Source organism: Diospyros lotus, chromosome 5, assembly GCF_014633365.1.
Source record: "Diospyros lotus cultivar Yz01 chromosome 5, ASM1463336v1, whole genome shotgun sequence".
Classification (NCBI taxonomy): Eukaryota; Viridiplantae; Streptophyta; class Magnoliopsida; order Ericales; family Ebenaceae; genus Diospyros; species Diospyros lotus.
Window position 1 is genome coordinate 42307745 of NC_068342.1, and position 15799 is coordinate 42323543.

Genomic DNA, 15799 nt, shown 5'->3' on the forward strand with positions numbered 1-15799 from the left:
CAAGAATCATTGTTGTCGCATGGAATGTGTTTATTGCAAGGATGTGATTGCTGCAAAACCCATTGTGCCACAAGGAAATGTGTTCGCTGTAAGACCCAATTCTTAGGAATCGCACCTTATCTGCATTGTTCTTTGTACTATGCTATTTATAGTAGGGCTAACAATTTTTAACACGACTCGATTACACGACACGACACGAAACGAAATGAAGTTAAGCGGGTTAGGGTTGGGGCTAATCGGGTTCAAGTTATAAACAAGTCAACCTGTTTATAACACAATTATTTTTGTGTCTTAAGCGGGTCAACCCGTCTAACCCATTTAGACACGTGATGACCCATTTAATTAAACGGGTTAACGGGTTGACACGTTTAAGATTAATTTATAAAATAAATTAAAAATAATTATAATATTAAAAAAAACTATTATTGCCATCCATTTTGGCCCGCACTCAGGCCTAGCCATAAACCTAGAAACCTCCCAAATCCCACCCTTGTTCCCTCTCTCACTCAAGCCCGCTGCCAGCCGCTGCCCATTGGCCACCCCCCTGCTCTTCACTCTTGACCTCGTTCTTGCCGATCTCACTTTCTCTCACCGCCTTGGCCTCGCCCCTCGCACTTGATCTAGCTCTCGCCGCCTCGATCTCAATCTCGCCATCGCTAGCTGCTGGGCCTATATGGCTCCATCGCTTGCCAGCCTCACTCTAGCAGCCTTGCCCCCAATTTGGGGGCTTCGCCCTCTGTCTGGCTCTGTCGCTCGCCGATCTCACTCTCTCTCACCGCCTTGGCCTAGCCCCTCACCCTTGCTCTAGCTCTCGTCGCTCGCCCTCGCTCTTGCCATTGCCTATCTGACTGTGTGTGTACATGTATTCTTTGTATATGGATGAAACAAGAAGTCAATGGGATGTTGATGAAGCTCGATGACATGACAGGCTTTGAGCACTATAATGAGGTCAAGTGTGCTCCAATATGAAGTAGGAGCTCATTTAATGGCTTCGGTGGTGGCTCCCATGATTTTGGATAAGTGGTGATGGCTTATGTTGTTGCTATATGTTGACGATTATTTGTGTTTGTTTTTTATTTAAGATTGCTTCGATGATTAGTAGTGAGGATGAATTCCAGAGTTCTTTGTGATGCTCTGTTCCTCTAAAACGAACTTGTATTTTAACAGGTTAAACATGTTTTATTCGTGTTAACGTGTCGTGTCGTGTCTGTTTAATAAGTAGGTTATCGTGTCGTGTTGTGTGTAATCTATTTAACTTGTTTGTTAATTATGTGTGTCGTATCGTATAACCCATTTAATAAATATGTCCGTGTTAGGGTTGAGGGTTTTGACACGATTAGCTAATCGTGTCGTGTTTATGTTTGTCATAATCATGTTATATGTGTGTCTCGACACGACACGATTATGACCCGTCAACTCGTTTTGCCCTCCATAATTTATAGGAAACATGCCATTTTTTTCCTTAGACAATTTAATCTCCAAAACTATAATTATTTGAATTATTAATTACTCTTGCTATTTATTCTTGAAAAAAATATTTTCATTTGAAATTATTCATTAAAAATACATTTATTTGTATTTATTTATTAAAAATATCTACCTATGATATTTTGAAAAATTTATGATACAACACACGAAAAAAAGGTGAAATTATAACCAACTTATTTCATAAGGTACATGCATTACTTCAAAAGCGCTTAGGGGTGTTGCGAGAATCGAACTCGCGACCTCTCGCACCCGAAGCGAGAATCATACCACTAGACCAAACACCCGACTCTGCTCTTCCAGAATCTAAAATCTTAAAATTATTGTTCGCTTTCTCTCCGACCGATCACGATTAGGGTTCATTTGGGAAAGAAATGAAATGACGATTAGGGTTCCTATTGATGACAATTGTGCTGGTTGAGAAGGAAGAAGCAGAATAGAGACAAGGAACACGGAGGATTCTTCTGCCACATCAGCATAATTCCTCTCTAGGGTTTGATCGAATTCTTTGTTCCGATCGATTATTTCAAGTAAGGGTATAATTTGCTTGGGTTCCAATTCAATGTCTCAGTCTAGCAACCACGTAAGTATATTGTTTTCTTGAATTGCTTGTATGTATTATCTGCTAATGTTTTCGTTGCTGCTGTTTTAAATGAAGTGGTTACATTCTTTGTTTCGAATACGTGTGTTTGTACGCAGGCGGTTGGAGTCGACAATACTTTTCGGAGGAAATTCGATCCAGAAGAGTACATAGAACGCGCTAGAGAGCGCGAACAAAAGGTTTCTTCTCATAAAGTTGTTCTTACTACTTGTCCTTTTCAATTCTTCTAAATGGCTGTTTGTGTTGTAGGAGGCGGAGGGCCGTTCAAAATCCAAATGTGAGTGAGTTTGTTTATGCAGTTCTACTGCATTCAACGCAATTTCTTTCCAAGTTTCCCTTAGTCGTGTGTCATCTATATTCACACTCTATGTATTGTGACCGAATAACTTTTGAATAATGAGTTCGCATATTTGCAGCAAAAGGTCCTCTAGTACAAAGGAAACCTTTGAAGCACAGGGATTATGAAGTGGACCTGGAATCCCGGTTAGGAAAGACTCAGGTTAGATACTTCAGTTCTAAATTTTTTCACTATTCTGTTTAATTCCCGGTGAATTGGGAAATATCAACTGGGGTGTCTAATACCATAGGGTGTTTTTAGTTATTCAAAAACTTAAAACACTGTTTTCAATTCTTAGGACCATACAAGTTTGAATTTATCCTGCGTAATATTACTGTTTTTTTTTTCTTCTGTGCCATAAGATAACTGAAAAATTGTAATATGTGCACATTGCTGCTTAGGTTTATTTAAAATTTTGAAAATGTAGCCTGTGAACTTTGCAGCAATCAATTGAACCTAGAAATCAGTTAATCATGCATCAGAATTGAAAAGAAACATCACATAAAACTGAAATCGAGCAAAGGGCAAAAAAAATCCATAGTGATTGTTAAATGTAATTCTTTGAAGTCTAGCATACTTACAGTTGCAGACAAAGCTTCCATCTGTTCGAGATGGTAGTAAAGTTATGAACTTAATGTAGCATCATGAGAAACGAGTCAAGTTTTTCCAATTCAATTGCTTAAATAAATTGATAACTCGAGTAGACTTCTGATGAGATTTGGAATTTATTAAAACTACACAATTCTAGCTTTGCAATCAAGAGAAAAGTGTGAATGTATGGAGGAAATTACAGTTGAGACATACACTTGAGAAAGAAGGTCCTGACAACATAATGTGTCAAGCAATGAAAGAGAAAAAAAGCCATTCCAAAAAGCTCACTGACAATCTGAAATTACTCCTAAGTGAAGCTGACAGCAGGAATGCAGAAAATAGGGAGAAAGTGGGGAGATAAGAACAAGACACAACTGAAGGATGATTAGAAGTGCAGCTGTCACTTTCACAATTTCTTCCAATGATCCAAGTGACTTCCCTCCCTAGATAGAGATGATTGTCGAGCTGGAATTCATGCAGCTGACCTCACTTAGTAGGATTAAGGTTTGATATTTCGTTAAGGGTAATGTATAGAAAAGAAAATTTCCTACGTCATTGTCCTTTCCTTTGGTTTGTCATAGCTAATGCTCGAAGATTACGTGGAGTCTAAGAGAAGCATGCCTACTGCCTGCATGTGCCTGATTTAATGGGTTCTGTTTGTTATTCGTAACGCATCCGATGGCATAAGCACGCCAATATGCTAAGAGTAATAAACAAAAGCTGAAAACATCATTAATTATCCAAATGAAGCAAATACTCATATGCTGCATTGTCCAAATAAACTACTAATGAGAAAGTCTAAACATGCTGCATTATATAAACTACCAATGAGAAAGTCTAAACACAGATGTTGAATTGTAGGACTTGTTATAATTGTAAGATTTTCTAATAGAAACCATGAAGTTAGTAGATGCCTAACTATAGTTTCTGTATGACAAATAAGGAATCCTGCAATTTAAGCATTTACTCAAGTATGCACGGGGCATTTTTCTCTCCATTGATGATTTTTGAGAACTCCTAAAAACTCGGGTCTTTCAAAAACCATGCAGTAGTGCACATAGTCACTTTTGGGTCACACATATTTATTCTTTTCTCTATAGTTAGACGTTTTTCTCGTGTGTGTATCCCAATCCCTTGATTTTTTTTTTTGTCTTTTCTTTTTCTCTGTTTATTAGTGGCTTTGTAATGCTACTGTACTGTCTATTAAAACAAGGTGCTTCGTGTTTCTAGCATGTTGGCTAATTGGTTAATGGTTATGGGTCCTTGATTTCTTGCTTTGCTCTGAAGACTGATTTATAAAATTGAAAAGAGTGCAAAAGCGGCACCACTCAAGTACACACAAATGATCACAAAACAGCTTACAATATGGAATTCCCCCCCGTGAAAAAAAAAAAAAAAAATGCTGGAGACAGTATTAAGAATCATGGGCACTCACTAACTAGTCAACTCACATTCATGCAAGGCTTCAAATTTGTGCAGACTTTTAAGCCTCCATGATTGACTTTGCTGGCCCATTCACGTTGTCCACTTTTGCCCCATCAACTACTAGTTACCTTCCTCCCCCCCACCCCCCCAATTATTTGTCCTCTATTCTCCTCTACTGCAGATGCTAAGGCTGTTTGATATGATTTAGACCTGCCATCTGTCTCCCTCACATTACTGTCCTCATTCTGCACAGGACTTACCTCTCCACTGCCATACCTTGGTGCATTAGTGTTTCCATCTTACTATTTGAGCAGCACCTCATTGGAGTTTGAAGCCACATTATTCATGACTACCATGCCCAAAAACTGAAGAAGAGCTGACTACTCCACTCTTAAGCTCTAACTGCTGCCAGCTTCCCCTTCCTGAACAGCAGGCCCTTTCCTCTCTGTGTTTCTATGCCTAGCTTCTATCACCATAACCATATGTTGCTTGTTGCATAACAAAGGCTTAATACTTTCTAAGAGCCCAACCACCCCCACCCCAAGATCCCATTCTTTAATCAGATTCTCATCAGCCCTGTGCTCCTCAACCATGGATGCGCCTCCACATCTCTCTCCATGATGGAGAGGCCTATATCCATGTCACCTTGAAGCATGCCGCTCATGCCTGAGCCACGAGATTTAGCATACTGGCTGCACTCTTTGGTGACTTGCTGTGGTGTTAATACTTTACTCTTTATGTGTTGCACTTTTCACCTTCATGACAACAAAGAAGACCTTTCTTCCTCCATAAACTTGAAGTGATTGCTACTTATAAGTAGTGGAATTTATTCAGGCTCTGCAATAGTATGATAAGAATGCTTTTTATTTCTTCATTGACATTAAACTATGGAAAAATGTTTTGACTTCTTGTATTGAGTGAATTTGGATTCAGGTATTTGCTATTTTGTTGCATGCCTCACTAAGTCTTTGTAACTTTTTTAATATTATTTTTTTATTTTCTTTGGCAGGTTGTCACCCCGATAGCACCACTAAGCCAACAGGTACTGTCAAACACATTCCTGTGGTAGTTATATATAAATTTCTATATATTTTTTTCCTTTTATATTACTCAACCTGAGTTGCCGGTACACTGGTTTAGATTCTAGCAAATCCTTACTCTACACTCTAAAATTATCTGCCTGATCCTGCATGTAGCAAATGTTCTTAGTTCTTCAACAAAAGTCACATTTGGTTATTAACTCCCCTTCTAATTTCTGACTTCATGCATCTGCCTTACAAGTAGGTGCTCTAGAAATTTGTCCCGCACATTCCTAATGTTTACCATTGTTAACCATCTATCCTTGCACTGATAGCCAATAGCAATCTGGTCCAAAAAACTTCACTGTCCTTAGGACCCTTCAGATTTCTTTCCCAACTTGAACCAGACTGTCTCTTTGAGGTTGGGAAACCAGGATAAGCAGAGTCCATTGTTGCAACCCTTATTCCTTTAGAGAAACCCTTCCTGCTATTTTAAAATTCTCTTATATCCTTGAGTAGATGTGACAATTTTTGTGCCATGGCCAAACATCACTACAGCAATCTAAGGTAAAGTGGAGGATGAACTCCTGCTTTAGATTCAGGTTTACAAGCTGGAGATAAGTCATTGACAACCTCTTCCACTGGGATCAACTTATTTTTATCCTGGTTTGCTTTTAAGATAAAAAAAGGGTTGTATATGTGTAAGAGATCACAATTTTTTGCCCAAGTGCTCTACCCATTTTAAGAACCATTTATTTTTCTCATGGCTTTTGGAGAATCACAGAGTGAGGGAACACGTCTCTTTTGGAGAATTGCATGGAGATCTTACGCATCACCTTTGGAAAACCATATGGAATGGGAGCACATCCCTTTTGGAACATTATACCGAGATGGAAATGTCCTTTTTGGATAATTGTATAAAAACGAAGATCCTGAAACAATAAATTCATCTTTTTAATTGGAGATCGACTTATTCAAAGTGACTTAAGAAAATACAACTCAAGGGAAGTGTACATTTAGCCATTTTTCATTCGTTGTTGCCCTGGGTGGATTCAATCCTTCACTTGACAATCTGTAGTAGCCACTTCTGTTTGCTTTGCTGATTACAGAAGGACCTCCTGATTTGGAGTGTAAATTAGTGTAGCAATGAGCTGGATAGATGAGAAGACCTCAAAGGAAACTCTTAAGTATGACCTGGGATATAATAACTAGCCTTACAAAAGATATTGTCATAGATGTGATAATGGGAAAGATAGAATCCATATAGCTGTGACCCCACCTAGCGAGATCAAGGGTTGTGATGATGACTATGAACTTATGATCATTTATTGTAAGTAGCCTCTTCTGTAAACCGTCCATCCCCCTAATAGGCTTCATTTATACATTGTTGCCTTTCAAGAGTTTATTCCAGGGCAGAAGGATGAAGTAGAGATAGAAAGTAAACATACACCAAAATGGAAATAGAAGGTAAACATACTCCAAAAATGGAAATAGAAAGTATATGGTGAAGGAATTGTAAGAGCATGTCAATGATTTAGTTTGTTATGAATTATGATAAAATGCAGGTTATTTTATCCTTAACTAGTAATGGAGACAAAAGGTTTGCCTGCAGATATAGGGCACATGGCTTATAAGGTTAAAATGTCTGTACCATTGTTGCAGCTGCTTCAATGGTGCCCTTCACCAGTGGCTGCAGTTGCCTATAGCTATGCCAGTTGAGATTTGGCTCTTCTCTTCCTCTTGTTCTAGCTGTTTGTCTTTATGTCATGATAGTTATCTGGACGTATGTATAAACATCTATACATTTTTTGGAATTCTATGGAACCATGTGTTCTGGACTATCTTGTATATCTTTTTTCCTGCCTGGCAGTGCCATTGTGGGACATGATTTTGGAAGGATGAAGAGATACACTTTCCTGCATTCGTAGTTTAGTAAGTTGGGCCGCTTAATCAAAAGCATTTTGGAGTCTAGTGCTTTTATTGATAATCTGAATTGCATGTAGCAATTATATAGTCTTAGTACTTCTAATTTTAATATTTCATCTTTACAAGATATAACCATACATAGAGATGGGTTGGGAGCAAGAATTCTTGTAGCCAACCTAGTGGGACAAAGGCTTGTTATTGTTGTTGTAGCATTGCATCTTTGTACTTCAGACCAGAAATGGAAACATTGCATCTTTACACTTAAAATCCTGAGGAGTTGGATATTTTGTTTTATTTTCCTGTTTTTTCAGTTGAAGGCTTACATCTTGCAGCACAACTACATACATCAAATGTGTTAAAAGAATGATGATGGGGAATATTAGATAAACTAATTTCTGCAAATCTGTTCGCATGAGCTTCCATTTGGTTGCAGACTGAGCAGATACTATCTCATCCTGCCTTATCTTTGAGGCTTTGAGCTATTCAGTTTGGATTGAGATTTGCACTCTTTCATGTGAAGGCAAACATACATCAATGGAATCTGTTGACCAAGGAATAATTATGTCCTTTGATTTATAATGTTGCATATTATCCTGTAATCTTTTTGTGTTGCAGGCAGGTTACTACTGCTCAGTTTGTGAATGTGTAGTGAAGGATTCTGCTAATTATTTGGACCATATCAATGGAAAGAAACGTATGTTTGGTCCACTTTCAAACAGATTCCACGATATATATTTTTAAAATTTTATTTCAGTGTTTTCACTCCTTTTTTTGGTTCTTTTGATTTTTATTTTTCTAGATCAAAGAGCTCTGGGCATGTCTATGCGGGCAGAACGGGCCTCTCTTCAGCAGGTACATGTATACAAGTATTTTTTTCTTTATATTTCAGAAATGAAAATTTGCAGACTCATGCAGGGAATTGAGAGAAGAAATCACCATGGACCTCTGATTATACTGGCTCAGCCTGATTAGTTAAATTACCATTGGTAACATTTATAAGAAGTTTGTACTTGCCTGCTGGGAGATAGATGAAGAATACCATTGGTGGCAGTCTTCTTGAAGGGACTGCCTGTTTGTAAGAAGTAGCTGATGCCTTGCTGTTTTTGTACTATTACATGAGAATTCTAACATCAGGCAATAAGTTCTTTTGATATAGTGCAAAGAACTTAATCCATTTGAATGATTGTAATTCACTACTAGGTGGTTACTATTGTGACTATGATTTGTTCCCTTTTGTTTAATAATTTAAGAAGACAAAACAAGCGTGGATAAATGGAGAAGCAGAAGCTGCACTGAATTTAAGGGTGCTCATATTGGTTCGAGTAATGAAAATAGAGAAGCAGCTGTTACATCCTAGGGTTGGGCTAGGGTTTAGAAAGGAAATTGAGAAGATTAAGAGAGTGAGAGAGCAGAATTAGGAGGGAGAACTCAGATGGAAGGAAGGAAACAGCAAAAAGATGGAGAATGTTTGAGAGACAGAGAGAAAGGTAACAGAAAGTGAGAGAGAGATAACAGAGTATATTCAATTCATTTCTCAACATGCCCTCCCATCCCTTAGCTGTGGCTTATTTATAGCCTCACGGCCCATGCACCCATGTGCAACACAACCATATAACCTCACAGCCCATGCACCCATGTGCAGTACAACCATATAGCCTAACTGCCTATAGCTAAGGACAATTATCTATAACAGAAAGGAAAAAGAAAATTACAATTATTGCCCTTGGGAATGTGACAGCAGCATCAAACTTGAGGTCGTTATATTGGGTTGAAGGCATTTGTTATAATGCTTACTTAAAAAAGGGAAATTAAAAACATTTGTTGCGCAGGCCTAGCAGTATAAAATTCAAATAAATAAATACATGATGGATTTTTATTATTTCCATTGTCTGTCTGCAGCCTAACTAGAAGTAAGTTTGTGAAAAAGAGGGAACGTTGTGTGCGTTGTGTTGGATGTTTTCCAAGAATGAAATAATTTCCTTAAATAATTTCTGCAGTCATGTGGTCAGTTGTGGGATCAAGTGGCCTGGATGGTATAATAAACTTGGCCAACTATCTTTCAAACCCTAAATGTTTCGTTTAAAGATGCAAATTTTCATCTGGGGTCTTAGGGCGTGGGGTCTCATTTTTCACAAGGAGGTAAGAATGCAACCTTCTCTTCTCATGTTGTGCAGGTGCAGGAGAGATTTGAACTTCTCAAGAAGCGGAAAGATACCGTAGGCTTTACCGAACAAGGTAAGAGTTGCAAAACAAGAAAAGGTGGAATTATCGTAGCAGTAATAGTTTATGGCTACTACTTGAGTTCAGATATCATAATTTAAGTACTGTTAATAATATTGATTACTCACTTGTCAACCATAACCCATCAGGTTTTTTATTTGTTGTTAGAGGACTTTATATTCATTCGTTTTTTTTTTTGAAAAAGAATTCCACCTATTCTCATTGATAAAGAGGATGGAGAGTAAATTACTGATTTAATACTTTTGTTCGTAGACTTGGATGAGCGGATTTTAAAGCAGCAGCAAGAAGAGGAGGAAAGGAAGCGCCAACGAAGAGAGAGAAAGAAAGAGAAGAAGGTTAGTTGCACTTATATGCCACAGCCACTCATTTAGACTAAATATTTTGGGGGGTCTGATATAGATATGTAGATAAACTCTCTTGTAAGCAACAAACAACTATAATGAGGACATATCGTGTTCTCATATTGTGACAAATTTCACGTATTTTTCATATGTATTATTGTCTTTTGCACTATTTCACAAGTGGTGGGTTGGTTGGTTTGTGGATCAGAAGGAAAAAGCGGCAGAGGAGGAAACTGAGATAGACCCCGATGTTGCAGCAATGATGGGATTTGGGGGTTTCCGTTCATCCAAAAAATGACTCACAAAACTTGCCTGCCTTCTGCCTTGGGAGCCGAGCCTTGTAATTAAATGAGATTGCTCAATCGCCAAAGGTTAACTGGTCTGAGCCGTAGCATGACCTTGCAGTTTTATTGCTTGTAACTGGCTCTGCTGTTGGCAAGTTTCAGTTTCAAATTGTATACATGTTCTTGTAATGGATTAGAGGTGCTATGGTTGCTTCCTATGCTTTGGATCTTAGATATAGAGTTTTTTTTTTTTTTTTTTAAATTATTATAAGGAACAAACTTTTACCTGTCTATTTCATTTGGATATCTTATCTTCCAATTTTTGTTTGGGTAAAATTGGGTTTGGCCTATTTGTTGGTTTAGATTTATCCAATAATTCGTGTATGTTACACTGTAATTTACAAAAATCAAATTTATCCAACAAAGTCAATCCCTTAAAAGGTTGTTTAGGTTGGTCTTTGTTGTGATTTTAGGGTTGTCTAATCCATTTAATCAAATTTTTAGTTGAATTACAATGGTTGCAGGGGCTTTTGTGGCTTTGCAAATCATATGTGATTGATGTAGTATTAGTGTCAATCAAGATGTGTGGTGAGGTTGCTTCACGGGGTTGCCCTAGCAGTCAGCTGGGAGAGGTGGGTTACTCGAGTACTCAAGTTTAAATTTTTTTTCAGCACAATTATTGGTGGATCAGGTTTGAGTTAAATTTTTCATCACGAAAAGAGGCACCGTAAGAGGGCGTCGGCAAGGGGATGTCATCCCAAGATGTGTGGTGAGGTTTGTGTAGACATCATGTCTTTTAGGCTTCGCCTATTATATAATGGAGTTTTATCTTACTTGTGAAGAAAATAATTGGATATTTGTGAAAATCAGTTTAGTTGAGGGTTTGGAGATCTTATGTTATAAAAATAAAAAATAAAAAAAAGTTATTCAACAACTTAGTTAGAAAAACAGTAAATTAATTAAATGGTGTAAATGTTTTTCGCATAACAAATGGCCAATTTGAATTCTAATCTTGAAAACAGTGTTTAATGCTGGAGTTTGTTAAGTGTAATACTGACATTTGTTTTTTTTTTTTTTCATTAAAAATTAATGCTTATATTTTCACTTTTTTTTAATACAATTTCATAAAATGTAGTGTGCAATTTGTTTATTGTCAACTCAAATCCATTTATTTATTAAGTTAATACTTAATGGTAGTCATTTCTGAATTAAAAAAAAAAAAAATCTCAGATTGGGACTGAGATGGGTACTAAAATCTGGCAGACTTGAAGTGTTTGGCATCATTGTTTGTGGTGGTAAGAAATTGGAACATGGAGCAGGAAAATATGTTGCTAATGCAATTGACTAGCCCTTGGTGTCTTTGGTCAGGCAAGACCATAGCAACATGGATGTTTTTCTTTCTGTAAAATTTGTGAAAAATGTTACAAAATGAAGGCATTGCAACCATTTTAATTGGAGAAAGTTTGGGGAATGTGGTAGGTTCCCTTCTTCAATTTACTAAGATACTATTTGTTAACTAAAATATAGATAAAATATATATATATAAAAAGTATTTCATATAAAAGTATTTTTTATTATATTTATTAAATTTATCTGGTAGCTCTTGAAAAAGAAGTCAATAATTTCTTATCTTGATTTTTTCACATAAATTTATCTCTCATCCCTCTAAATAATTTTTTCTTGATTTTTATAAATAAGAAAAAATAATACATGTGTTCTCTGATATATTTTAAAAAATTTAATAAGTAGTTTAATAAAAATCTTGAAATATTTTTTAACTTTATTTTGATCATTTTATATCTTGATTCGAAAAATATTCTAATCTTATTTTAATACAATTTTATCTTATTCATTTCAACAAACACTATTTAAGAGTTTAATATTTTTTTTTGAATATTTTAGTTAATTGTCAAAAGTTAACATTTAATGGTCTAACGAAGAATTGTCATGTCATGTCATGTGAGATTGCATGTCCAATCAATTGATATAAACAATATGTACCCATTATTTAAGAGTAATGTTATTTATTTAGATCGGAGATGGAGGTCTAATTTAGATAAATAATATTATTACTTTTATTTTAATTGTGTTTTTTTAAGTAAAAATAATTATGTATGTGTAACATTCTCAACGCATTACGGAAGAGGAAAAGGAGAAGGGTGCAAATGAAAGCGAGATATGTGCAGAGAATTTAAAGGGTTGCAATAAAGAACTATAACCCACTCACTAATTGTGAAAGAAATCTTAATTAAATGATGATTTCTGGGGACCTGAAGTTTCGGCCCTTTCGGGAAGGAGGGTTACCCTTAATTAAATGGCTCATGGACGGGGTTCATGGAATTAGTTAAGAAGGCGTATGGAATGGAACCATGAATTCAGTTACTGAAGAAGAAGAAGAAGAAGAAGAAGAAGAAGAAGAGGAAGAAGATGATGATGAAGATGAGCAGTCGGCCTCATCAATTTGTATAAATAGGCAACCACAACCACCCCATTCTGCACATCAGCTCTCAGGGTACACTCTCTCCACCAGGCGGCTGATTTTGTTGTTTGTGGTGCCAACTGTGAGAAGAAATTAAGATCATGGACAGGAAGACCTCCTGCTGCTCTAGGACCTGTGGCTCTACTCTATTCCAGACAACCCCAAAGAAGGAGCCTGAGCCTGCTGTTGTCTCTCCAAAGAAAGAAGATGTGAAGAGTAGTGGCAGCGGGTGCTGTTATACTAGGACTCCCTCGCTGACAATGACAATCCCAAAGATGGAGCCTGCTGTGGTCTCCCCCAAAAAAGAAGAACTGAACTCTGAAGCCAAAGATGTGGTGGAATGTACTGTGGGAGATGCCAAGGCTGAGGTAGAAGGTGTGGCTGCCGCTGAAGGGGTGAAGAAGGAAGAAGAGCTTGCCAATGCTAATAGGACTGGATGTGGTGGTGGTGGTGGTGGTTGTGCTTGAACATGAAAGCACAACTACTGTTCTGGCTGGGGGAGATGAATGGATTTTAGTTGCACACAGTTGCTTTTGGTGCTATGGGTGTTTCTTTTTGGTATTTGGGTATGTGTTTGCTCGTTTGTTTGGTAAGTAATGCCTAAGTTGGGTCTAGTCCCCCTGCTAGTTGTTCTGGCCCTACTCTATTAAATATATATCTAGTTATTGTTCGCTGTTAATCTCTCACTGTGCGTGTTCAATGAATAATTGACTAATTGGCTATAGACCAAGCAAAACAAATAAAGTTGCACTAGCTAATGCTATGCATCTTTTGTTCTAAAAGACAAGCTGCATTGCTTGGGTATGGCTGTGACAATACCAAAGATGGTTTTAGAAGAGGAAAATTAAGCATCCAGCACTCAACAGAAAGGCATGCACTCTAGCTGCATTAGGAATCCGTGTTGAACTACTTGACTCACTTTGTATGTAATCCCCCACATTGAAGTTCCCTACAGAAACAAACAGAAACAGAAACATAAGCCATACCAAGAGAGGCCAAAGGGAAAGAGCCAAACACTGCCAAATATGTGTATGTATGTATGGCGGCGGCGGTACCCCTTTGTTTTGTGAAACTGCAAGCAGCTTGGATTGTGCCTCTTATGTCTGCCATTGTAGCCTTATTGTTGAATCTGAAGTTGGAAAATGTATTATCAATGCATTTGAGTAAGCCTTGTGTCTCAGCCAAGCAAGGCCCATTGCAAAACAGGTCTGTTGCTTGAGGTGGAACATTTAGATATCCTCTCTCATCCAATCTGTAAGCTTCATAACATTTACTGTAAATCTGTGTCATACGAACAGTTAAATAACCAGTGTATTAGAAACACCTCGAAACAAATAAACAAATAACAGATAGATAGAAGCCCATCTTCTTTTTCAAATCCATTTCCCTCCCAAAATTCCAAGATCCCAACATGGCATAAATCGTAATAAATTGGATTTTGTCCATGACAGCACAACGGTAATAACTGAAGACAGGATATAAGTAACATCCCACTTACAATCTTCTTGTTGAAGCACAACAAGGCATTTGCAAGGATTTGGCCAGCACCTCCCTTTGTAACTGGAACAGCTGCCCCTGCTAAGCTTGCTTCCAATTGTAAGCAAAACTAAAACATCATGGAAACCACCAAAAGGAAAGAGAAAAAAGAACCTATGCATGGCATGAAACCATAGAAACTAGTAAACTGACCTTGGTCGAAGGAAGAAGCAGCAGCCGCAGCAGTAATCAAAAGCAAGATGAGAACTTTGCTTCTTGATGATACTGAGCCTGCCATTACAGTAACTACTGCCACCAAAAGAAGAGTTGTGATTGTGAAACTGTAATCAGAGGGCTGACTTTTATTGGAGTAGTAGTATTATGTTGTTCGATCTAACTGCATTACTCCTCACAGTAGTAATGCCCTGATTTGATTACACAGTAAAGTGTGGCAGATTGGCTTACTCCTCGGACAATCACTAATCACTATGAAAAAAAGGTATTTGATTCTGTGTGATATAATGCATAGCTTCTCCATGTAGTTTAACAAAAATAAAGTACCAAGTTGAGGAGGTAGTAGTTGGTGGGTAAGCCACCAAACTTCCTCCTTTGACCGTAAAAATAATCCAAAATATTTTCAGCCTTTTGTTTCTTAGACAAAGAACTGAAAGTAGCTGCCAAGACCATATGACTTTAAAACAAACAAGAAAAGAAGACAGCTTTTGGGGAAATTGGAGATGGGATATACTTGTTTTGGAGCTGAGGAGCTCTGTCACGACCCCAAGTATATATATTGGTAAAAATAATAGTAATAGTGGTGTAAGGCAATTACGACATTGTACTTAACCTTTTGTTTATAATTATACCGTCAAATTGTATTGTAACTGAAATGATAATAAAACTTATAAATAGAATAGATCAGTTAAAAAATAGAATCTGTTGAATGAATCAAACTTCAAGTCATCTTTTCTCTTTATAAATTCTCTCTCTGTTCTGGTTCAGTTTTTTCTCCCTCAATTTCTTCCAATTCTCACTTAGAACCCTAAGTCAAACCGAGGTGCACGACACTCCCCACAAATAGAAAATAGCTTCTTAGTTCAAGATATATAATCAGTGATTAAGAGAGAAAAGCCAGTGATTTGCCTTAAACAATTAATGCACCCTATATTGTTAGATTTTGGTTTATCAATTATGAATACCATGATTACATAAAATCTTCTAGAGTCTCCCCCCCAAGGGTTAGGAGAAGGCTGCTTCTCATTGTAGTGGCACATTCAGAACAGAACCAGCTGATTGCCAGCCAGAAACGTAAAGATTTGTTGTACCCGGAGCTGGACAAACCAAAAAAATAGCTTATTTCTAAGATCTCAATTAAGAAGGAAGTTAAAGAGAAGAAAAGGAAACAGGTAAGGGATATAATGTACCCTCAAGTGTACATACAAGGGCAGAAATATTATATATTATAGCAAAAATGTTTCAAATAAGAGATGCATTTTGAAGTACGTACCCCACCCTAGGACCAACAACTAAGTACCCATGAATTATTAGGACTTGGTAACAAAAAATTGCGGCACATGATGAAGTCTAGAGGTTA

At 37.2% G+C, this 15799-nt stretch overlaps 2 protein-coding genes and 1 non-coding gene across 9 annotated transcripts in view; 1 reads left to right on the plus strand and 2 right to left on the minus strand.

The window, feature by feature from the left end:
- Positions 1 to 1700: 1700 nt before the first annotated feature.
- TRNAP-CGG (transfer RNA proline (anticodon CGG)) lies at positions 1701 to 1772 on the minus strand. The gene has a single exon. It is a non-coding gene; the product is annotated as a tRNA-Pro (tRNA).
- Positions 1773 to 1824: 52 nt separating this feature from the next.
- The window catches only part of LOC127802665 (uncharacterized), a 39053-nt gene continuing 25078 nt past the window's right edge, over positions 1825 to 15799 (plus strand). Inside the window, exons 1-10 of one of the 6 annotated variants that reach the window (XM_052338609.1) lie at positions 1837 to 2068; positions 2185 to 2265; positions 2336 to 2363; positions 2503 to 2585; positions 5449 to 5481; positions 8000 to 8078; positions 8184 to 8236; positions 9559 to 9619; positions 9878 to 9960; positions 10175 to 10582. In XM_052338609.1, coding sequence (XP_052194569.1) covers positions 2048 to 2068; positions 2185 to 2265; positions 2336 to 2363; positions 2503 to 2585; positions 5449 to 5481; positions 8000 to 8078; positions 8184 to 8236; positions 9559 to 9619; positions 9878 to 9960; positions 10175 to 10264 — 612 coding nt within the window. In that variant the 5' untranslated portion in view covers positions 1837 to 2047 and the 3' untranslated portion in view covers positions 10265 to 10582. Of the gene's footprint in view, positions 2069 to 2184; positions 2266 to 2335; positions 2364 to 2502; positions 2586 to 5448; positions 5482 to 7999; positions 8079 to 8183; positions 8237 to 9558; positions 9620 to 9877; positions 9961 to 10174; positions 10583 to 15799 lie in introns of those variants that run through there. The other 5 variants (XM_052338615.1, XM_052338613.1, XM_052338612.1 and 2 more) reach the window with 5 other exon arrangements.
- Positions 13393 to 15738, minus strand: LOC127802668 (uncharacterized). Of its 2 annotated transcripts, none has more exons than XM_052338619.1 (4): positions 14419 to 15738; positions 14228 to 14304; positions 13785 to 14010; positions 13393 to 13678 (listed from the first exon to the last, which is right to left on the minus strand). In XM_052338619.1, the coding sequence occupies exons 1-4, from the start codon at positions 14501 to 14503 to the stop codon at positions 13560 to 13562; spliced, it is 507 nt and encodes a 168-aa protein (XP_052194579.1). In that variant the 5' UTR covers positions 14504 to 15738; the 3' UTR covers positions 13393 to 13559. The 2 variants fall into 2 exon arrangements, with proteins under 2 accessions (XP_052194579.1, XP_052194578.1); XM_052338618.1 differs by having other exon boundaries at positions 14228 to 14316.